This window comes from Pseudophryne corroboree, chromosome 3 (genome assembly GCF_028390025.1).
Source record: "Pseudophryne corroboree isolate aPseCor3 chromosome 3, aPseCor3.hap2, whole genome shotgun sequence".
In the NCBI taxonomy this organism is placed as follows: domain Eukaryota; kingdom Metazoa; phylum Chordata; class Amphibia; order Anura; family Myobatrachidae; genus Pseudophryne; species Pseudophryne corroboree.
Genome location: NC_086446.1, coordinates 537,029,524 through 537,054,548, shown reverse-complemented (window position 1 = coordinate 537,054,548; position 25,025 = coordinate 537,029,524). Strand labels below are relative to the sequence as shown.

General features: G+C 43.9%; 1 protein-coding gene across 4 annotated transcripts in view; it reads left to right on the top strand.

Annotated features, from left to right (window-relative positions):
* Positions 1-233: 233 nt before the first annotated feature.
* Positions 234-25,025, top strand: part of SDK2 (sidekick cell adhesion molecule 2) — a 1,024,610-nt gene continuing 999,818 nt past the window's right edge. For all 4 annotated transcript variants that reach the window (XM_063961173.1, XM_063961172.1, XM_063961171.1 and 1 more), the window contains exon 1: positions 234-787. In XM_063961173.1, coding sequence (XP_063817243.1) covers positions 715-787 — 73 coding nt within the window. In that variant the 5' untranslated portion in view covers positions 234-714. The remainder of the gene's footprint in view (positions 788-25,025) is intronic.

Below are 25,025 nucleotides of genomic sequence, written 5' to 3'. Positions count from 1 at the left end.
ATGAATAATGTTAGTTTTCATGTATTGCTGAATAACACAATCACCTACTGTGAGTTCTGCTGGTCCTTCTATCCTCATACCTACTCATTCATTGCGCACGAACTGCTGAATACTGTACTTGAGTTTTGCTACGATGCCACAGAGTGGCCACTAGGTGGCAATACTCACTGATGCACTCCAGGCATCCCTCCTCCCGTCTCATTCCCTCTCTCCCTCCTCCTTATCCTAGCTCCCTTTGGCTTCAGCAGCAGCATTCCCCTGCTCACCATCCATGGAGCAGCAGGCTAGCTAGAAGCAGGCAAGGAACAAGCAAGTGGAGAGAAAGGACAGAGCCTTGCAGGAGGCTTCCCTCACAACCCGTCAGAGAGCTACAAGGACACGCAGATCCGCCTCACCACCCTAATGCATTGCCCACCCAGGCTAACGGGGCTCATAAACTTTCTCCTGAAGAGCTCAGGCTGCAGGGTATAGGGCTTGGAACAGGACTCTGCGTAAAACTTCACTCATCTGATCTGGGGATTTGCGTGAACCCAGGAATCTGACAGGACTCAGATTTCTTCATCTCCATGTGCAGTGGTTTCAGACATCACCTTATTGCAGTGGAAGCAGCTTGGGATTTGGGGGAGCAGCAGACACCCTAAGTGCAAACCCCTTGTCAGAGGGTTTACTCACCCTAATCTCCTGGGAGCCGCACTCAGGATTACAACGGGAAGAATGTCAGGAAAATACTTGCAGACCTGGATATGGATGGCAGTTTTGGAGATGCTGTGTCTAGCCTGGGCTCAAGGTTGGTACCCTGGGAAGTGAGGAGGGTGTGTGTGGTTTCACAGCGTAATGATCGCTGGGAGGTATTTCACCTTGCACATTCCCATCTCTATCACTAAACTATTTCATGTATCATGACCGGTATACTTGGTAGTATAGATCCTTATACAATATGGATTATTTAGGCAGGGGTTATAATAGAATGTAATGATGGAGCAAGGGTACAGGTGTGTGTGTCTGAGTTATTACTTATGAAGCTCAGGCAATTTCTAGGCAGTGTAACACTTTCACTACTGCAATGCCTAGTGCAAATATGTCTTGTGAATTAAGTGTAGACCATACAAATGTAACATTTGTGTGATTATCTATCTATCTTCTCTTTTGTAGTATAGGTGTGTGCTGCACCTGTTTGCAGACAGGGCAATGTACAGATAAACTCTCAGTCGCCAAGTGTCTTGTCTCAGTATCTCGCTCAGCGTGTCATTGGTATTCTGAACATACTCTATATACAGTTTCCACATTGCTACACAGTACAGGAGAGCAGGAGCGTAACTGTGGGTATCTATCTGCTCCTTCTATCCCCCACTGATGAAGTTTGGAGCCACCACTGAACCAGTAACAGTTACTAAACCCACGTTCAAGTCTAGTTAGTAGCCTTTTTTCATGATACTATTGACTGCAAAGGACCTCTGGCTTTACAGGGGTTAATATTGTTTGTCTCCATCAGTAAATGAATATGTTCTCACAGACAAAACAACCTGTGAACATCTTTGTGTTTCCAACATTTAAGGGGTTAATTTACTCATTGTCTTTAAACCAGGCTGCTGGATTCAGAAAGAATGAAGTCAGTGATTTTGTTATTATTTTAAATAATCCACATGTCCTGTGTAATGTGTTAGGCACAATGAAACAAATGCTATATATGGACACAGTATTAGGCTATCCATATGCTGACTGGGGTGCATTATGGGATACATATGTGGTCTAATTCTGCAAACTCAGTAATGCAGAGAGAAAGAGTATGTCGTTGTGAATATCTTGTATGGTAGAAGAGATTTACTAAGCATTCGAGAGTATTTAAGTGGAGAGAGAAATAAAGTACCAGCCACTCAGCTCCTAACAGACTGTGGGGTCTATTTACTAAGCCTTGTGCGGAGATAAAGTGGTCATAGATAAGGTACCAGCCAATCAGCTGCTAACTGCTATGTTACTGGCTGGGTTTGAAAAATGACAGTTTGATTGGCTGATACTTTATCTCCGTCCACTTTATCTCTGTCCAATGCTTAGTAAATAGACCCCTGTGTTACAGACTGTGTGTAAAAATGGCACTTAGTAGCTGGTTGGCTGGTACTTTATCTCTCCATTGTATCATTCTCTAAGGCTAAGTACATCTGCCCCAAAGATTTTATAACATATTCTTTAACCAGAGCTCTATATTTGAGCTTTGTCTGCACAATGTTACTTCTAATGCAGTGTGGTTTTATATTTGGGGTACATACATACTGGGTTGTCTGGGGTAATGTGAAGCCGGGGTGGTCTTCAGGTTGCCGGCAGTCGGGGTCCCGGCGACCAGCATACCAGCACCGGAATCCCGACCGCCGGCATACCGACATCTTTTCTCCCTCTTGGGGGTCCACGACCCCCTGGAGGGAGAATAGATTGCGTGGCGAGCGCAGCGAGCTCGCAAGGGGCTCATTTGTGCTCACCCAGCTGTCAGTATGCTGGCGGTCGGTATGCTGGTTGCCGGTATGCTGGTTGCCGGGACCCCGACCGCCGGCAAACCATACTACACCCTGAAGCCGACCCCAACGTAAATATGTTTGTAATAGGGAGTCAATGGGTATAAGGTGTTACTACAGCTATGTCCATCAGTATGAGCATTACATTTGCTATGCCAAGCGCAAGGCGCTCACTCAGTACACAAAAATGAATGAAAGTTTGGGTCCCAGATTTGAACTTGTGTGCTGATCCTCTAAACGTTTGCATAATTTATATTTTGTAAACATCTTGTCATAAGTTAAATGCAACTTAAAAATCAGGAGCTTCTAATCAAGAATAGGAGTTCTAAAAGCACCCGTGAATGGAGTCTGAAGAGACTGTGCGTGGACCACAGTCTATGCTGAGCTTTTGTGTTTTTCATTAGTGTATATTACTCTGCATTACCTCCCTTGTCTATTTCTGCTTCTCCATGCTCCACACGCAATGAGAGCACTGTAAATCTTTGTGTATGAGTTATGGCTTGTACTTGTCTGATGCATTCCATATCACAATGCAATGAAATACAGGCAAAGCAATCTCACACAGCAACTACTGTATAGAAATATAGGTTACTCTGTGTGCAAAGTAAAACTGCTTTAATTAAAAGATCAAAGAAACTGAAATTTCAAAATATACATTTACTGTGAATCCTGATAATATTTAATTGTCCTTTGCTATGAGTTTTCCAAATAGAAAAGCATACATATGTTTTGTTGATCTGGTGATGGAAATTCATCCTTGGCAGCAATCCATATTTTTAATTAGGCAGGTACAGTACTGCACGTAAACATTAGAGCTCGTTCCTACCTCTCCACTGTTAGTGCGCGCTGCAACCGCCAACAGATGCCTGAAAATCACATTAAAGTTAGATGAATGGTTTCTTAGCGGTTTCTTCCCACCTTTTTTGATTTAAAATGATAGAATATGGGATGACCTATTCCTCATTGTATTAGTAATAGCGCAATGGATTCTAAACACATTAAGAAGGTGCACATTGTGTTATTGCCCATTTTCCTTGCACATATATGTTTACAAGCCCCAAGTCTTTAGCACATCATTTTGCAGATCTTTGACCATTTTTAAATTGAGTGATCTTACAAGTGAGTTTCTCATACTGTACATATTGTTTCCGAAGTCTCCTTCTAAGGGCCTAATTCAGACCTGATCATAGGGCTTACGATCATTAGGTCATCAAGACTTAGGTCTACAGTCATTAGGTCGACCGCTATTGGTCGACATGCACTAGGTCGACATGGTCATTAGGTCGACATGAACAAGGTTGACATGGAAAAATGTTGACATGAGTTTTTCAAATTTTTTATATTTTTTTAACTTTTTCATTCTTTACGATCCACGTGGACTACAATTGGGAATGGTAACCTGTGCCGAGCGCAGCGGTAGCGGAGCGAGGGCCATGCCAGGGGACACGGTGCACTAATTGGGGTTCCCCGTTACTTTACGAAGAAAACGACACAAAGTTTAAAAAAACTCATGTCGACCTTTTCCCATGTCCACCTTGTTCATGTCGACCTAATGACCATGTCGACCTAAATCTTGTTGACCTAATGACCTATACCCATTGCAGCAGCAAATTTGTTAGCAGCTGGGCAAAACCATGTGCACTGCAGGGGGTGGGGAGGGGGCAGATATAACATGTGCAGAGAGAGTTAGCTTTGGGTGGGGTGTGTTCAAACTGAAATCTAAATTGCCCCCCCCCCCTCCCCGCAGTGCACATGGTTTTGCCCAGCTGCTAACAAATTTGCTGCTGCAATCAGGTCTGAATTAGGCCCTAAGTGTCATAAAGTCTTGTAACTGCAGTAATTCCTCTACATACTGCTTACAATGTGCACTGCTGCCAGGGAAGTTGGCACTTTCTAAATTTATTACAATAATACTTATACTGGTCAGACAAGCGATTTGTAAATTGTAAATGGCACAAGTAATATTGCTGTAAATGCTGCAATATCTAACAAAGACAGAGAAATTCCCTAGGAAGAGAGCAATGGGTAGGCTACTTGGGAAGGATAGGATATAATTAGTCTGGTGGACACAGTTTGAGTATAATGGGGGTTTTAGGGAAGGGGCCAGCCACCACTACGTCTTTATGATTATGCCATGCCCTATTGTCTTCCTGCTGAAATGCTCATGGTGGAGGTGCTAATCCATTGCTGTGCATATTAAGACGTACCATCAAAGATTGCTCCAGCCCCATGGAATCACAGATGTCTGTCTGTTTTGTTATATGCAGTTGCTAACCGCGTCTGGCTACCCACCTCCTGTTACCACCAGAAACACCCACCAAAATTACATCTCTCTGCATGCAATCTCAATATGGGTTTTTGAGTGGTAATCATCGGAATGCATGCTCTGTGCGACTTAGATGCATGTGCAGACTGTACACATCAGCTGCTTGCGTCTGACGTTGCCACTGTTTCCGCCACTCAATCAGCCACACAGGTTATGCACCCCCTTTAAAACACTTTTTGGCTCTATTCAATACAAATATAACTTGTAAAATATAGTTTGGACTTTTAATTTGTGTTACTGTGACTCTTGTTGTGTCTGAGATTCCTGGGGGTGCAGCTTAGTGGGTGTGGTTCAATAGGTCTACGATAGAAAGACAGATGGTCCATAGGTCGACCCCAAATAGTCAAGATGCAAAAGGTCAAAATGATGACATGGAAAAGGTAGACAGTAGAAAAGGTTGACATAAAAATGGTTGACACAAGGTTTCTTTTTTTTTTGTGTCATTTTGTATGTTTCACCATATCTGAGCCAAATTAGTGGAAACATGTACCCTCACTTGCTCAGTTTGCTCGCCACGCTGCGGGCAAGGTGCCTCGCACCGCACCGCTCAGGACAGGTTACCATTCCCAGTCGTAATCCACGAGGAAGAAAAATGTAAAAAAAAAAATCACCATATGACCATTGACCATGTCAACCTAATGCACTGTCTACCTTTTACCTGTTGACCTTTTGACCCTGTCAAAGTTTGAATGTCGACCATATGAGGCCGCTCCTCCATCCCCCTGCCTCATGCCTTGAACATCTCTGCTTTGCTTACATACTGCCATCAGGCTGCCTCCCGCTTGCTTGCACCTCATGTCATTTGTCTGTCGCCCCTTCCCACTAGATTGTTAGCTCTTCAGAGCAGGGCCCTCTTTCCTCTTGTTGTCAAAGCCCTTTTCTCTACACATTTCACTCGCAGCTCTCCCCTACTCAGCGACCATCTTTACCCGCTTTTTCTCCTGCTGGTAAAGGCTCATCTCTATCTATGGCCGCCAGCTCCAAGTAGTACGATGATTACTCCCTCGCTACTTACATCTTAGCTGTATTATGTTCTGAGAATTGTGGTGCTCTTTGTTATCTGTACTCTATTTCTGTTATTTATTTACTGTAATGCTAAGTTTTGTCTCCCTGTGCTGTCCTTTGTACGGTGCTGCGAAACAGTTGTGGCGCCTTATAAATAAAATGTAATAATAATAATAATAATAATATGGGGTCGACGTATTGGCTATCTTTTTACTATAGATCTATCAACCTGATACCCAGCCTAGTTAGCAATTTCATTAGGATGTTTTCAGCTACAGCATATAACTCATGTGGGCAATCATTTGGCAGATAATATAGACATGAGCAAATTGGTGCGTGGCATGATTGAGGAGCAAGTTAAATGCCACCTGTGTGCACTCTGATTTATCCAGCAGTAACTGTTAAAGAACACATTGGCCAATAAATAATTTCTACTGGAAAAGTCTGTTTCTGGGGTCATCGCAAACATGTGAGACTGATAAACTGTTGCCAATAATCTCTGGCTCTCTTCATCCTTGTTATGCTTGGGAAAGATACATTAAGATGTATGTGTTTTGCAGAAAGAAAGTTTCATACAAGACTCCCAGTCTTGCTTGCATTGTTCAAGTTTCAGAGAGAGTTCTGATTAGTTTAGGGCTGTGTGTAATAGCCAAGAGGCCAACTTGTTTGGGAAATGATGTACAGCAGGGGTGGGGAACCTTTTTTCTACCGAGGGCCATTTGGATACTTATAAAATCCTTCGGGGGCCATACAAGTCTGCCCCCGCGTGTGCCAAAAAAATGGGTGTGGTCAGTTAAAATGGGACGTGATACACATATGCCCCCAATAGTGCAGTGCCAGATCCACAATTGCCCCCACAGTGCCAGGTATACAAATGTCCCTCACAGTGCCAGGTATACAGATGCCCCCACAGTGCCAGGCATACAAATGCCCCCACAGTGCCAGGCAAACAGATGCCCCCACAGTACCAGGCAAACAGATGCCCCCACAGTGCCAGGTATACAGATGCCCCCACAGTGCCAGGTATACAGATGCCCCTCACAGTGCCAGGTATACAGATGCCCCCACAGTGCCAGGTATACAAATGCCCCCACAGTGCCAGGTATACAAATGACCCCACAGTGCCAGGTATACAGATGCTCCCACAGTGCCAGGTATACAAATGCCCCTCACAGTGCCAGGTATACAGATGCCCCCACAGTGCCAGGTATACAGATGCCCCCACAGTGCCAGGTATACAGATGCCCCTCACAGTGCCAGGTATACAGATGCCCCCACAGTGCCAGGTATACAGATGCCCCCACAGTGCCAGGTATACAAATGCCCCTCACAGTGCCAGGTATACAGATGCCCCCACAGTGCCAGGTATAGAGATGCCCCCACAGTGCCAGGTATACAGATGCCCCCACAGTGCCAGGTATACAGATGACCCCACAGTGCCAGGTATACAGATGCCCCCCCCCCCGCGTCCCGCTTACCGCTCCTTTCGGCGGGTACACAGAGGAGAGCGCGGCTATGTTGGGCGGCGGCGTGTAAGACTTGAAACCAGCCGTCGGTTCGAGAGCCAATCAGAGCTCGCGGATGGCAGCCGCGGCTCCTGATTGGCTGCCGGTCTGCGAGCTCTGATTGGCTCACGAACCGGCGGCTGGTTTCAAGTACTACACGCCGCCGCCGACCTACAATAGCCGCGCTCTCCTCCGTGTGTGGTGACAGCTGAGACACGCTGCCGCCAGACTGTGCGGCGGCGTGTCTCACTGAGAGGAGCGGGTGGGCCGGACCAAACGGCTTTGCGGGCCTTATACGGCCCGCGGGCTGGAGGTTCCCCACCCCTGATGTACAGCATTGCTGTATATGGTGTTCCTCTATTCAAAGCAGCAATACAATGATCAAAATGTGTCCTTTGTGTCTAGTAATGCTTTAAAGAAATGCATATTTTGAACAGTGACTACTATGGCAACTACAGTCACATGGTATATCATGTAGGGAGCAGAGAGGCCTTGGAATGCCCCTTTGAGCTCAGTCTATTGATGTACTGTAAAATCGCCCCCTTCTTCTGCCATCACATGACCACAAAGGCTTCCTGCACAGTACACAACAGTGAGAAGTAACAAAGCTTTCCAGCTGAGGGGTAAATGTACTAAGATGGGAGTTCTATTTAAGATGGGATGTTGCCCATAGCAACCAATCAGATTCCAGGTATTATCTTCTAGAAGGTGCTAGATAAATCAGAAGTAGAATCTGATTTGTTGCTATGGGCAACATCCCATTTTACATAGAACTCCCATCTTAGTAAATTTACCCCTGAGAGTCACCGGCCAGTGATAGTGATTTTATCATGGCGAATGATCAGATGTATGCTTAAAAGTAATTTGCTATTGAAATGAGGAAAAAATGTCTATGAGATATTGCAAGTGGCAAATTTCCCATTAGGCACGTGAGGTACGTACCTAGGAGGGGGGGCACTTATTTGCGGGCGGCACTTGGATGGTTCTGTTGGTATTGTCAGCCCGAAATGTACCAGTAACTGCAAAATATTTCCACTGTACTGTACCATATGCCATCTTGAAAGGAGTGTAAATGGGTAGGACATGCCCATACTGCCCCTGTAAGCTGTCCTACTTAGTAAATATGTATACATACAGTAATAAACAAAATGTCATAGTGGATTTTTTATTAATCTATACAATTGCCTATAATCAAATTAAATCTTATAACCAATTAATTAAAATAATAAAATAAGGTGTAGGGGGGGGCGGCCATTACTGTTGTGCTTAGGGGCGCCTTCACCCCTAAGTCCGCCCCTGGATATTGCTGCTTTCATTTAAGTTTCAGCCAAAACATGGGTTTATAAAATGCATGCTGCCAAGAGTCGGGTATACATCTCAAGAGCATGTCTCCAGTACAACGCTATGTCTTCCTCAACACACCTTCTCCTAGCACTTTGTGGTAGATAACCCTTCTTAGACCAGAGGTGCACAATCACTGTGACAGATCCCCAACTAGAGTTCCAAAATCTGTTTCTAGGATCCCTAATTTTGAGATACGCAATACATTCTATTGGGAACTGACACTCAGGGATCCCAGACGATGGGACACTGACACTTGGGGACATAAATAACACTAACACTTCATTTCCACCTGAAGGAAGGAATATTTTTAAATATTTTCCAGGTACACTTAAGGATCAGACAGTGCATACTCACAGCTTATGTGTCTCTGGATCACCATCATGTCATGTTTACTGAATGTAATAGTGTTGGCAATTTGTATTTTAAAAATATTACCTCCTAAACCGCAGAGCATAACAATAGGTAATACGAATTGCATCTAACATGCACAATAATACTGTAGGAATGGTTTTGTGTGGTGAGAAAAAAGGACATTTCCCAGGACATATCCATTAAACCTGAAACTAAAGGCCAGTACTCACTGGCCGATGGCAGAGAGATGTGTGCTGGGCGAACCGCTCAGCACACATCTCTCCCGGCGCTCAGCACAGCGCGATCTGTGCTGAGCGCGCGGGGGGAGACGGGGGGGGCGCTCACTTCACCCAGCGGGTGAAGTGAGCGACCCGCTAGATTGGCCTGCATGCAGGCCAATCTAGCAGCAGCGATAGCGATGTGCGGGGCCGTGCATCGCTATCGCTGAGGGGGCTACACACGGAGCGATCGTGCTTAAAATCTAAGCAATCTAGTCAGATTGCTTAGATTTTAAGCAGCGATCGCTCCGTGAGTACCCCCCTTAACCGTAGAAAGTAGGTATCAGTAGCATCTATACAATTGCCTTAAGCACACCCTTCACACCTCAGTTATCAACAGTCACCTAAGGTATACTTTATCAAACTCTGGAATTAGAGCAACTTTAATAATCAGCCAGTTAAGGAACAATTAATGTTCAGTATCGTCATAAGGGTGGGACCAACTTCTGCCTTGGAAAGCACTGATCTCTTGCATCTCAGCAAATGTGTCCTGCTGATGGTGGAAGGCGCATCCTATGCCCTATTATCAAAGCAGTTTTCGCAGTTTACAACACAACCAGTGGTTGTAAAACTGCTACTTCATATACTGTAGGTGCTGTCAGGGTTGGACTGGCCCACAGGAGTACAGGGTACACCACCGGCGGGCCCTACTGCCGGGGAAGGGGGCCACCTCCACTTCTAGAGATCAGGTTCCAGACTATGCAGTTGAATTATACATTATTCATATGTTACCTTAGACTGCACAGGGCTATGGTGTATTTTCTACAGTTCATTGCAGTTATTTATTTGATACATTATCATGCATGCACTACAAACATTTACTATATATATATTTATTAAGAGGCCCAAACCATGCACTCTCTAATGGTTAGCCAAGCCTCTGTGGCAGCTGGCCACACCCCCTCTGGAGACTGGCCACATCCCTTAACATGGGCCCCACGTATTTCCACGGTGGGCCCTTCATGCCCCAGTCCGACACTGGGTGCTGTTGCTTTGCTGCAGATGTCTGTTTAAGTTGTTGGATAATTAGGTTTAAGTTGCATTGTCAGATGATGAAACTGTGACCATTTATGCACTGCTTATTGACAAGGGTCCTCGGCTGTGGTCCACCAGCAGTTGGGTAAATCTGTTCATTCTTGCCACGCAGGTCTGATATATGCTGTAACAGAGTGAGAAGCAGAATCATTCAGACATGCCTATAAAAGGGAAGCATTGGGGTCTTGAGAATGTGTTGGAAACTAGTATTTTGCTCTTTATCTACAGTCAGCTTTTATATGTCAGGGCTATGAAACTGAATCGTCCTAATAAATTTAAGGTAGAACTTTGGCCCCTGTCCATTGTTTCTCACGCCAGTTTTACTGCAGGATGGTTTACAATATGATCCTAAATCACCACAAGCAACTGCCAGTACACCTGTGAATGTCTACGGCCAGCCTGGCATGCTGTATGGCTGGCAAGTCTGTCACTCTGTAGCTTTGCCAGTGAATTGATCACAAGATGGGCAGAAATATTGTTAGGCTTCTGCCATGTGTTCTATGCACCAGCAGCCATACATTAGAAGTCATCAGCAGTCAATGGGTGGTATTCAATTTTTTTTACCCCTTCCATACCCACTCTGTTTCTGCCCTCGGGGGCATGGTATCGTCATTTCAGCTAGCTACCCCAGGAGTAACGAGGCACCCAACCTTTTACACGGCTAAACTTGATTACTATGGGCACAATATGCACGATAACGGGGATCATTTTATAAAGGAGATTGGGCGTGATATATCATTTGAATACCGCCCAATATATAAGGTCCACAGTGTGGCAAATTATTTGTGCTATGGAAGAGGATATAATTACACATACCTCCCAACTGTCCCGATTTTTGCGGGACTGTCCCGCTGTCCCACTTGCGGGCCGCAGTGTCCCGCGGTGGGGGGGGGGGCAGTTGGGAGTCTCTGTGTCTCGCTGCCCTGCTTAGCAGAGCAGCGGTGAATAGACGCTGTGCGCATGCACTGGATTCAGAGGGAGAGGGGGCATGCCAGCGGCTCACACAGCGCTGGGCATGCCCCATCAGTGACTAAAAGGGGGCGTGGCTCGCGATCGCGGGTCCTCCGCGAAGCCACGCCCCCTTTCATTAGACCACTCCCATTTTTCTGGAGCGCGCAGCGTGTGTCCCTCTTTAGTGAACTGTAAAGTTGGGAGGTATGATTACATGCAGAACTAGTAAGAAAATAGATCAACAGTCTATGTTGTTTCTATTCCAACTTTAATTAATTATTGTATTTTCTCTAGAAGATAATAGCAGCAATGCATACTGTGAATTCCTTGGTCAATTATAGTTTTCCAGATCCCAAATTTAAACCTTTCACTTCCACCCATTAATAATAATTTATACTGCAATAGGTGTACCAGTGCCAATGTGTACAGACAGCTAGGTTCTCTGTCATCTAAACGCAGTTTGGTATCATAGTAAAATATTTGATGTCAAACCTGTGATAGCTAGTTTTTATTGACACCAACGAAAGATTAATTCTCTTCTTGGGGACTGAAAGAAAAAACATATTATAGTTAAAGGACACCTGTTAGGGTCTCCTGCTCTGTGCTGCCACGTTGTCATGGCAACCGGGAGACAAGTGCTAGCGGAGTAACCTGAGCGTAGCTGATACTCCGGTTCGGGTCTTTTGCTGTGCAGTGGTTACAGGCTCTGTGCACGGCAGGGGATCCGGTGCTGGTTTTTGTGCTCACAGTCTGTGAGGTCTGAGTGGGGCGTGGACAGCACCTGTTATATAAACCCTCTTCTCAGGTTAGGCAGATGCTGCTGAATCTTTGTTGGTTAGTCAGTTCCTGAAAGCTAGCTAGTACTGTGTAAACTTTGTATTTGTTTGTTGCTTACTGCAAATAGGCCTTGGGATTTGGTATTACACTCTGCCAATCCAGACCTAGCAGTAAGACTGGAGTCAGTCGTTTAACCTGCTGGGGTTCTTTTGCTACTCTGTGAACCTAGCAAGTTTGCGGCTGTATTCTCAGACTTGCCTGCCAAAATCCTTTCTCACTGTGCAAGGTGTTCAGGTGTCAGTTTAGTGGCAGTAAGCTGAACCAGTGCACTGCAAGTGAGGACTAGTATTGTGGAGACTCTCCTTGTGTCTATTATTCCATCTCTGACCAAGGAGTTTACTGCCACACCCGTTGGTAACCCTTTAGGGTTTTGCTGTTGCCCTTAGCAACAGCATTTCGGGTTCTCTACGTATTAAATCACAACATCTCGCTTCTTTCCATCTGAGCATTCCTAATACTAGGGAGACACCCAGTTTCTTAGCCTTTGGGCTTCTCTGTTCACTTTGTGTTTATTTTGTTACCCTATCACCTTCTATGTATGTAATGTCATATTCCCCAGTCTGTCTGTGAGTTCATTTGTTTTGCATCCCTCTCCGTTCAGACACCAGTACATTCCTGCTGGCACTGGTGTGCATAACAACACCTCAGCCAAAGACCTCTTTAAAGACCGTGAGTTCTACTGTAACTTAAAAATAGGGCAGTTACTATTGAAAAGGGGCATGGAAAAACAGTCAACGGGCTCTGGGATTTCTAAGAAAGGGCATTCATAGTAATGGTGACATATTACAATTCACATCAAAAAATATATATTGACAGTGACACCCAACAGGGGGTATAGATAATCACAATAACAGGTTGTAACTTAAAAATACCCTGACGAAGGAGGTATCATATGAATGGGTGTGGGCAATAGCGCGTAGAGGGAAAAAGGTACTAATTACCCAGGCCCAGGTTTTCTGATGGAGGGGGCCAGCGGGGGCCCCGGCTTCTCCCCTTTCTACCAGACCTGGCAGCAGCAACTGCAGCTCTTCTCCTCAGCCCAGTACACGCTGCTGTGTGCTGGGCTGCAATGTGGCCAGGGAGTTGCTTAAAGTACTGTTATTTTCTGTATTTTTTTCTAAGGGTGCATGACCACACCTCCTGTGATTAGACCACACCCCTTGAAAAGTACCTGGGCTCAGCCAGGCTCCCTACTGCCCTGGGTGTTGGCCAATCATTTCACACTAGCATCCATTTGGTGACGTCTCTATGTATGAGTGTGCCCTGCTGCTTCCACGCCTTAGATCAGGGAGCATCGATTCCCTTTAAGTCACAAGTAGTAAAGTCTGATATTCAGACTGACGTCTCCTGCAGAGCCCTCAGTATTACTGCAATTCAATGGGCACGATTGATGTTGAAGATGCATTTATGAATAGCTATGGGCAGGCGACAAGGCACACTTTAATCACTGAATTTCTGCATCATCATTGTTATTATTAATGTCATCTTTTATTTATAAACTACTGACATATTAAGTAGTGCTGCATATTGATGAGATAATGACACAATGCAATGCAGGTCTACCAAGAGTTCGGCCAGCTGTGGCAGTAGAGACGGGTGTTGGCAAGAAAATCTGAATATTGGGGCTGTCTGATGAAGTTGACAAGGCCACACCATCTTGGAGGTGCAGTTATGCCATCCTGATAGGCCTCGGCCTTGACCCCCCCCCCTTTCTCAGCTCCTCTGATGACATGACACAGAAGGAAAAGCTGGCCCTGGCCATATTAGCTGACCATTAGCTGACCATCTGCAGTCTGATGGTGCCATAGATATACAAAGCTATAGTTATCTTATTAAGCAAATCCCTGTCATTCACAAATGTTGTCATATCTGCTGGGCACTGGTACATCATATGGTTTTGGTTCTAGCAAATCTACAAGTTGCAGTAATAGTATCTCATGCCAAGGGGTTTGGCAGAATTGTAGGATTTCAGAATTACAGGAAATGGTAGCCAATTTTGTGGAATAACCTCCAGGCATAGTCTAAACTAAAATAGTATTATAAATAATTCCTTTGCTTTTCTCCCTTTATGCTACCGGAGCTATTTGTTTGCTCTGTGGTTTTTTCAAACAAACTTTGATCTTTGAACTGATTCAATATTTGCGTACCCTTGTAGCCTGCTTTGCTTATTCTTTCTTAAGCACTGACCAAAAAAATATATGTATATAAACCATATATATATATATATATATATACGATATGTATCCTCTGTAGTCTGTTGTATTCCATATAGTCTAAAAAGGTAGAGTTCACTTTAACGTTTCTGTGCGATTTTGTGTTTAGAATCTTGACATAAGTTGTAATCTCTTTGGGTCGTTAGAGTATAATTGCCCTATAAAATGTACAACTATGCATAATTTGTTATAGCTTTGGTATTACAAGTTTCCACAGCATTTAATGACATTTTATTTAGAAATTAAGCTTCTTCTATTTATGGCAACATCTATCTAATGCACTCATGACAGTGAAAGTAGTTGCAGACTTTTTCTGGTTTAACAGTATATCGAGAAAAAAATAATTATGGATTGTTTTCAGAAATGGTTGAACTTTTGAGTGAATGTATTTCAACTGACTCCTTTGCTGATATCTGTGATCTGAGTACTTGTTACTATCTATGGAAATGAGAAGTTTAAACTAAAACCTGGGGCCAAATGTAATAGAGTGAGAGTTTAAGAACGTGAGAGATTTGGTAAGGTTTTTCAGTTTTTTTTAAAGTGGCAATCATTTACACATCAAGATCAACCTGGTTTTGCAGTGTAAATGATTGCCACTTTTAAAAAAAACTGAATCCCAATCTCAATTTGGCAGGTTGGCGTTCTAGGGGGATTGGTCTCCTGGGAGATCTGTTCCATGAGTCCATGCTTAGCTCCTTCTCTGACATTCAAGAACGCTTTGCCTTACCTGACTCTGAGAGGCTCAGATACTATCAAGTACAACATTGGTGGAACAGCCTTCACCTTGCCCCCACCCCACTGCCCCTCCTATTTCACAGGTCCTAGGCCGCCTTTCTAAAGATATCTCTACAGGTGAGATCTCTTTCTGGTACAAAACATTACTGACTTTGATTCCCGTTCTTAAAACTAGAGCCCAAATCAGGTGGGAGACGGATATTGGCTGTACCCTAACCGACTCTCAATGGCAAAACATTTTGATGTCGTCCTTTGCAATCTCTAAATGCCGAAATCATTCCGAGATGCACGTCAAGTTGCTGCATAGACTATATCTCACACCTGATAGGTTGCACACGATTTGGCCTGCATGCTCGAAGTTTTGTTGGCGTTTATGCGGTGAGGTAGGACACCTTTTCCATATTTTTTGGACCTGTCCCCTTATTAAATTGCACTGGGTTGAGGTGTTTGGGCTAATTAATAAAGTGCTTGAACTCAACCTGTCTCCCTCCCCCCTTATAGCTTTACTGAATGCCTATCCGCGTTCCGTGGGTGCTCATTTACAATATGTTTTATGTCATATCTGCCTCGCAGCCCGTGCGGCCTTAGCCCAGAATTGGAAACAACCCATACCCCCCCTTTAATGAAGGTCATACACAAAATTCAGATGCACTTTTTGATGGAGACTGAGTATATGCCTTGCTCCCTTTCTGCCAAGTCCCCTCTAGTACGCTGGAAGCCCTAGCTTCTCTTTGTCACGGAGGGTGAAGGAGCAAACCTGGTACTGCGTTCACCCTCCCCGGACATTCACCCGCATACCTCTCCCCCGGATGGAGACTCCCTCTTCCTGAGTTTGGGATTGCTCCGTGCTCAAGGTTGCAATTTGTATTATTGTGAGCTCAGTGCCGCCTCTGCTTTCTTTTATTCTGTATTTCTTACTGTTTTACGTCCATTGTAGTTTTTCTGATACATATGTTTGATTGATTTTGAACTGTATGTATATGTATACATGTTGTCTCATTTATGTATTTACTGCCTCCTCCCCCTCCCTCCCTCTTCTTCTTTCTGTACCCCTGTTTTGCAAAACAAAAAATTGAATAAAAATTATTGATGTTTAAAAAAAAAAAAAACTGAAAAACCTTATCAAATCTTTCACTTTCTGAAACTCTCACTCTATTACAATTGGCCCATGGTCTTGTAGCTTGGTGTAGAGGAATGTCAACTACAAATGATCTGTTCTATTTTTAACATACAGGTAACTGTACAATTCTTTATTTTAAGCTTAAATGATGCCAATGCAGTGTTTTTGGGGGAGAGGAGGCTGATTTTTTGTAATTGACAGTGGTGAGTACTTTATTGGAATCTCATGCACACTTTATATGAGAATAGGGTGCAAAGTGAAACTTTATCCAGGCAGCGCAAAACCTAAATGGTGGTTAGATTGTGATATTCTGTGGGGAGATGTCGGAAAGAAGGAAGAGCACGGTCACACTGGGATTTGCAAATGTATTTCTCTCTATGGTACTGTAAGACACAGTCTCGAGGGACAGCCACAGTAACACAATATCCCACTCAGATATATTGAATGCTTGGTAGGGATCAAAACAGAGGAATGGAATACACAAATAATGAAGGACATTTAGAGCTGTTGTGGATGAAAAATGGCACAGACTAATCCTAAAACAACACCATACAGTGGATGTAAAATGTTTATATACTGGATAGCAAGTAAGCTGCAGATGGCTTAAAGAAAAAGGAACATGAAAACTGGTGCCCAGCATGACATATTTTACTGACAGTTTTGTGTAATGCTTTACTGCTACTGAGGCCAGAGACGCTCTCCGCTGTTTTACAGGGAAACCCCAGTAATGATGTTTGTAACTATTGTGGTGATTGGAGAAAAGAGTGCAGCCCTAGCTGTAGCAATAGCACATTGTATGGAAAGTGGCTGATCTTGAGTTGCATGCTACTGCAACCACTGCACCTGCGACTTTAGGCTAATGCTAATAAAAGCCCTTCCCCTGATGTACAAGTGTGCAGGAACTGGGACCAGGGCCGGTGCTAGGGTGTTCGGCGCCCCCCTGCAAACTAGAAATTTGCGCCCTCCCATATTTAATAAAGGAATAGTGCACACCAAATTTGTGTGGTCTCACAACGAAGGGGTATGGTCACACAACAGTACCCCCAATACAAAGTACCCACACAGTAGCACAATCTTATTCACATTACACTGCACACAGTACCCCTGATACACATTACACCATATAGTAGTGTCCATCATTCACAATGCCCAAAATAGTACCCCTTATACACAATGCGCACATTAGTGCCCCTTACACATGATGCCCACAGTAGTAGCGCCGCTTATACACATAATGCCCACAGTTGTAGTGCCCCTTACACACATAATGACCACAGTACTAGTGCCCCTTACACATGATGCCCACAGTAGTAGCGCCGCTTATACACATAATGCCCACAGTTGTAGTGCTCTTTACACATAATGACCACAGTAGTAGTGCTCCTTACACATAATGCCCACAGTAGCTGTGCCTCTTATACAGATAAAGCCCACAGCCCACAGTTGTAATGCCGCTTATACATATTATGCCAGGTAGTCTTTTACATTACGCCACGGGGGGAGAGAAAGACTGACTGTGTGTGTGCTTTTTTAAACTTATGTTTGCTCCTAAAGCAGCTGCCTTCCATCAGCCTCCTCCCACCCAAACACTGCAGACATAGAAGGGGAAGCCCAGAGGCCGAGTCTAACGAGGGATGGAAAGCTGCAGTGCTACCCAGCTACCTATGTGGCAAGTAGCTGGGCACTGCAGCTGCCAAGCTGATGCCCGAACAATACTACTGTGGCGGCGGCAATGCGGGTGCTATTGGTGGTCCCACGCCCACTGTGCAGATGCACTGTGTGCTGGGCACTGCTAGCACACCACTAATTACGGCCCTGCATATGTATATATGTATATATATATATATACAGTATATATATATATATATATATATATATATATATATATATATATATAGAGCAAATTGAATCGCCACTCACCCTTGCTGTCTAGGTAATTGCTCCGATGCCATCTGGAAAAAATCTGTAGAAGGTATGTCAGATAGGCAGCGGCACTCGGAGACAATGTAGAAGAAAAACAGTGCATACAAGGTGTACCCTGTATCACCTTGACAGAGGGACTGTATGGTCCGGAAACGGATGGATTGAAGTGATGTAATAAACGCACCGTTTTTCTTCTATATCGCCTCTGAGTGCCGCTGTCTGTCTGACATACCTTATATATATATATATTATATATATATATATGTATATATATATATATATATATATTACCCTACATATAATTTGTGTGGTTCTATTTATGCCTATTGAATTGCGTTTAAATTGGTTAGTTTATTTAAATTTTCTTATAGCTATGTTTCACCTGGTGGTCTAGGGTTAAAACGCTCAGCAGGTACTCACTACAGTCCCTTTTCCCCACTCCCTAAACTGTTGTGGGATTGAGGGGTGCTCGGCGTCTACACATACCGCGTGCAGTGAAAAGGCATGGCTGGTCCCTGCTGTGGCCGCAGCTCCAGGCGTGGATCTAGTTGCTGTCTCTCCCTCCGGGGCTTGCGTGTGTGGAACGCTGGCTTGACTTGGGACACTGCTGGGGTCGGGCAGCTGCGATGAAGCCATGCTTCACGCTGTCAGTGCCGCTGCTTGCCTGACAGGCGCAGCGGCAGCCAGCACGAGCTGCAGAGTTCAGCAGAGTAGCAGAGCGGGGAGAGCGCCTCTCAGGCTCGGCGCCTCCCTGCTTTGCAGGAGCTGCTGAGTGCGTAGCGCCGGCACTGACTGGGACTACCACTTTGTGTGTCTTTAGATGCAACAATGCTGCTTGGTGCATCTCTAACCACAACCATTGAAAACTTGCAACAGCCCCATGCTAGGAGCGAGCTGATTACTGACGGTTTACTGACTGATTACTTACTTGTGGTACAGGTTGGGGGAGGGACACAATATAACCTGGATGCCATTATCACCAAGTGTTGTTTAGTTAGGTCTTTGCTAATGGTTAGAGGAGGCAGTGGAACAGCTGGTTTTACGTTTATATTTATCTTCCAGCAGTGTGCATTGATCTCAGTCTCTCTGGCATCTGAGTCTAGTCTCTGCTTCCGACAAACCCAGTGACTCCTCCTGAGCTCCAGTGCATAACTTAATGATAGGGGAATTTCCGGATGATGGGGTGGTGCATTTCTAGGTAGTACCCGGGGATAAACGCTGTCACACTGTTTGCAGTGCTGTGCCCCAGGCAACATATGGTATTTAATCACCCTGTCAACAGCGTGTTGAGCTTTGGCTGCACTGCCTAGAAATCTCACCGTTCAGGACCCGGCCGGGCGCAATTAGTCACTCGTCCTTGGCATGGAACAGATATAGCAAGCTGTAACACTCTAAGTGCTGGAATATACCTAGCTTCCATTATAATATCCCTGCTGGTATATGAGATCTACATTGTTGGATAGGAGATACAGGCAGTATGATGTGATATGGCAACATATATCCTGTATTTATTGCCACTGCACCAGGTGTCAGCTACTACTAGGGTCTTCAGATATAGACCCCTCTACTCAATAACAACATGCTACATCTTCCCTACTGGTTCCTCGGACACCATGTGCCTGAAGTTTTGCTCAGGAGCCAGTGAAATTAGACTGTTATCACAGGTAGCAGCAAATACAGGGAATTCCAATGCTGGTCATTTCCTTCCTGCAAAATTGGATTGGTAGATGCTTCCTTGTTAGTAGATCTAATATATATTCAAGTTTAATGTTACATATATGGGACAGGTGGTGTACCATTCCAGGTGTCATCTAAGGCAGCAGAATTAGTACACATGAACATCTTACATGGTAAGAACTTTGTCTGCCCAGTTACCCAAACAGTGCATGTCCTTTGTCTCTTAACTTTTCAAATAACTTTACACACTTCTGAAGCCATCTTCTTCCATGAGCATAAGTTATTCCTGCAGGCCTCCTTGGCCAGGCCCGCGCTATCTTCTTTCAGTGTTTAAAACAGGATTTTCTGCTCTACAATAGGCTAAAAGTACAATTTAAAGCCTGCAAGATACAAAGCTGACCTTCCTCTGGGTGAAAAAATAAAATTTGTACATTTGGGGCTGGATAAGATTTTTCAGTTGGCAGAAATGAATCGGTTCCCTCGTACAAGGTTACAAGGTCTCCAAGATCACTTCTGTTTGAAATGCATAACACGTATAAAAGTTAAGGCACGTGCAACAAATAGAGGATTATAGAGTGATGAGTGGCTGTCCCCTCTGGCAGGGAAGGAGTTTAACAGTTATGTGCAATATATTACATAATCGTCTGGATAAATGATATATCATAAATAGAAATGAGGCTTTACTGTGAACAATTTTAAGTTTGGCCCTTTATTATGTATGTGAATGAAATGAGGGAGATATCAGGTACAAGATGTGGGACATCTTGCAGTATGAGAGGCTGGTGAGCATAATTCTTCAGATTATTCCGCATCATCTTCTGTGTCTATCACATCTTCACCATATGTTCCCCTGCAGGGACACAGATTACTTTGCTTGGTTGAATACTAGCTGTGCCCTTGAAAGAAATGAGATCTACATGTGCTATTAACTCTTTGGACAGCCTTCAGCTTGCTCTAGTGCCTCTGGATGCTGGACTGCGTTCATTGACAGTTAATTATATAGCACCTACATATTGCCCAGCATTGTACAGAGAATAGTTCATCATTCACATCAGCTTACAATATATATTTTCAACCAAACATGTAGGGTTAATTCAGACAATTTACTTATCAGCATGCCTTTAGTGTGTAGGAGGAAATTGGAGAACCCCTGCCAACCACCTCCACACAGATAGGGCTCTGGTAAGAATTGAACCGATGACCCTTTCACTGTGAGAACGATGCTAACCACTGTTCCACTGTTGAATAACAACACCTATGTGAATGGAGGGTTGGCTGGTTTCTGTCCCTTGCTGTCCAAGAAAAGTGGTGACATGAGAGTGGTTGCCAAGCCTACAAGGTTCAGAATGGATCAGAATACTTGTTCACATCCCAGTTTAGATCAGCCAGCTCCCCACTTCAATATCATAATATACATTTGTGTACATTTCTATTTAATAAGTGCAGTTGCACCTCACAGAAAATGTTCAGAAACCCAACTGCCTTGTTTTCCAATGTTTTAGTCATATTATTATTAGTATTTCAGTCAAATAAAATTCACCATGATAGCAGACTACGTGGCCCAAGTGTTTCTCACCTTGTGCATTCTGACTTTCCAAAAAGTCTTGAAAAAGACCTGAGCATTGTAAAGATCTGTGCTTACTATATTTAACAGAAAAAGATCAGCTTGCTTTTCAATGTTGTCAGAGACTCTGGGGCTGGCAGGAAAGAGATGAACTGGGTCACTAGTTGGGTGAACCCCCTGCTACATATATTGTGTCTTGTTAGTCTCTGGCAGAACTTGAAAGACACACTCAGACACCACACAGACTATACATATACATAGTGAGGTGTCTAAATACGTATACTTTATTCTCTTACTGTTAATCCTCTCTATTTATAACCTGGACCCCTGAAGTTCAGGGCCTGAACATAATAAGTCATGCTGAGAGGTGCCAGCTTGGAAATCACAGCTAGGCTGACAAGCCACAGATAAGGCAGGTACACATTAGTCTGGAGCAGTAGTTGCCAGCACCAAAAACAGCAGATATAGCTCTTCAGAAGGCGAGCAACTGTAATCTCATCTCCTTTATTTAACCCTTTGCAATCCTGCATACTTTGGTAAATCCATCAATAATGAGATTATATTTCAAGTGATTTAATTGCACAGGTAAAATAAGCAGGCTTGTTAGTTCAAGGCCAGAACAACATACCACTTGGAGAAATGACATTTGTGTATTTGTTTTTTTTAATGCATCTATCCTGCATTGAATGTGTGTTGATGAATTACATATTTCCCCATGGTCCATTATGTCAGCAATTAAAAGTAAGAATACACTATTCTCTGTGCTTACCAAAGTTTTTTGGCACCTAAAGCAAATGTCCTTCTTTCCCACCACCCATGTTGACATCACTATGCTTACAAAGAAAGTCTGTGTCCCAGCCAACAAAAGTTAATTTGCCCAGTGCTGGAGCATGTTCCTTATGTACTATTGTCTGTTACTTATGTCGGCCCTAACTAGTCTCCCACAAGTATCCGGTTAGTAGGGTAATGCTTTCAAAAGATAGGAATTTGGACTACATAAATGGTTGCACAACAAACTGTAGGAATTAACTGCTATGTTTTCCTTTGTTTCACATGTATTGCATTCAAACAAAACGTCTTAGATGGAGGAACGTAGCCTGAGTCAGTAACTCTGTGACTTGCTGTTTCCATTAGTCATATTACTAATATAATTAAGTTTAATGTGGATGCAGTGAGAATCTGCAGATTTATGATAATGTGTCTGGTTAGCTCGTGCGTTTATCATGAACAGAGTACATGGGTTAAAAGTGCCCTCACCCACTCGCCCTCTCAGCTGGGTCTGCTAATGAGGCAAGTGATGGAACCTCTCTGGGGCAAGTTATACCCGTTACATAGTTACTTTGCATCTTCCCGTATGTCTGTCATATCCTCACCACATGTTCCCTTGAGGGTCTACAAATTACTCTGCTTGGTTGGAGACTCATGCTGCCCTTGAAAGAGGATATACTGTATCTAGATCTGTTAACTACTTACCATCAAGTCTGTTGAGATAGTGGGATTGAAGAGCTGTCCCTGTCTAATTCAGAGATGTATGCAAACCCAATACTTACAGACCTGCCCATGTGCAGATCTGTTTCTGTGATGACGTTCACAATGACCCCCAACCCGCAGCGTTATTGACATGCTGCAGCCGGTTGGGGGCAGCGACGGCCAGCGTTACAGAAAACGTGTGCATGTTAGCCCCATTTTCTCACCATGCTGATGCAAGTGGCTGAGTCCGTGGATGCAGCTGCACGCCACTTGCCCCAGCAGTCTGATATTGCAGAATATCCTGAGTAACCTGAGGGTTACTCACGTGGCCAATGTTCACACAGAGGATCTGCGTTTTTGGACGCTGCAGTGGATCAGAGAATCCAGCAAAAGGCGTCTATTTACACAACGCGTCTCCTGCGGCATCAGCCTATTATTACACAGCCATTGCGTGCAATGTGCAGTTCTGTACATCTCTGCATCAGGCTCAACATGCGGGATGAGAATATCGTAGCCTTTCAAAATAAATATGACTTGCCTACATAATAGAAGCTCTTTTCTTAATTACACTATTCACACTGTGAGTTCTTATAACAACAGGAGAAGCAGTTATTTTTGATAATAGTGACACTTTACATTGTGATTCAACAATATATCGATTTTGAAATGATGATAGTCTCAGCATCTATTTGACAATACACATTCTAGGGCTAGCGGAAAGCGTAGAAGACCCAGATATGGATTATTATGCTTGCCAACTCATGTGTTACAGCTTCTACCTTCCGTTCTTTTAGGTCAGATTCTTAATTCCTTACTACTTGGTTTCCAACCAGGATTTGGTCATACGGTGTGCAGCTTAGCCTGCCTACGGTTAACGTGGACAGATGATCACTTCTTTCCCAAAGAGGGAAGGAGTTTACAGGCATTGAAGCATCACAGGCAGAGGACAGACGCTACTCATTAAGCGGTCCCCTCGAATCATTAGACAGATGCGCATCACAGAGCGAGAAGCTCTCTCCGATGGCATGGTGATAAATATCCCATTGTCAGAGCTGATGTGATTGTATTAATGAGCGAAATTGCACATTGTCTTCTAATCTCTTCCCCTCCTGTTTACCTTTTTCTTGTGACTCTTAATAATATAACGTAAGAAACTGTAGGAACACACATAGGAGCTATTGAGAAGGATTGAACAGGCCCCTGTGTTGTTATGGATCTTCAAGCATTTTTGTAGCTCATTGAGGCTCTCCAGTTTACACTTAGTTATTATTTTCTAAATGCTTTATCCCCTGTATTACTATTATTATTTTACCTGGAACAGTTATTTTCTAAATTGCTGAATGCACAGTAAGAGTGTTGGCTATAAACCATGAATAGAGTGTATTTCTCTCTTGCAACAAATTGCACCATAAAAGTCTCTGTCATCCAGCTGCATTTTGCATATTTCTTATTCTGTATTATGTTAGGTTTATATACCTGTGTTGGATGGGGAGCATTGTTGTTAAAAGGGGCCCATTTATCAAACAATATTTGCTGCTATATCCCCTGAAAACACCTGTTGGGGGGGGGGGGGGGGGTTAGCTCCAAATATTAAGTAGCTCTGGAATGTATGTAGGAGGGACCACAGCAGATATTTCTGATACCTGCTGCGATCCCTCCATTCCTGCCGGCAGCCACATCCCCCTGCTGCGGAATATGTGTGTGCTATATAAATAACTGGTAATAAATAAATAATATTAAGATAGGCAATGTACAAACATTGGGGGAGGGGTGGAGTCAGATCACTGTGGGGCAAGCCGCAAAAGCAGACAACCCCTTCAAACAGAAGTGTCTGCATGTGTGTCTGCTGTTGGTTAAGCATTTTGTACACTGAGACAATAATAATAATTAATAATAATAATAATAATTTTATTTATATAGCGCTCTTTCTCCAATAGGACCCAAGGCGCTTAACAGATACATAGCATAATATAGTACAGAAAATAATGAAGTACATTTTCATAAAATACAGAAGCATGAAGATACTAAAAGGGACATTATGGAAATGCTTGAGTAAACAGAAAAGTCTTGAGTCTACTTTTGAAGGATTCTATAGTTGGGGCCTCTCGCCACTGTGCGGGTAAGTGAGTTCCATAGAGTCGGAGCCGCATGACTAAAAGCTCGACCCCCAGATGAATTACGGTAGAT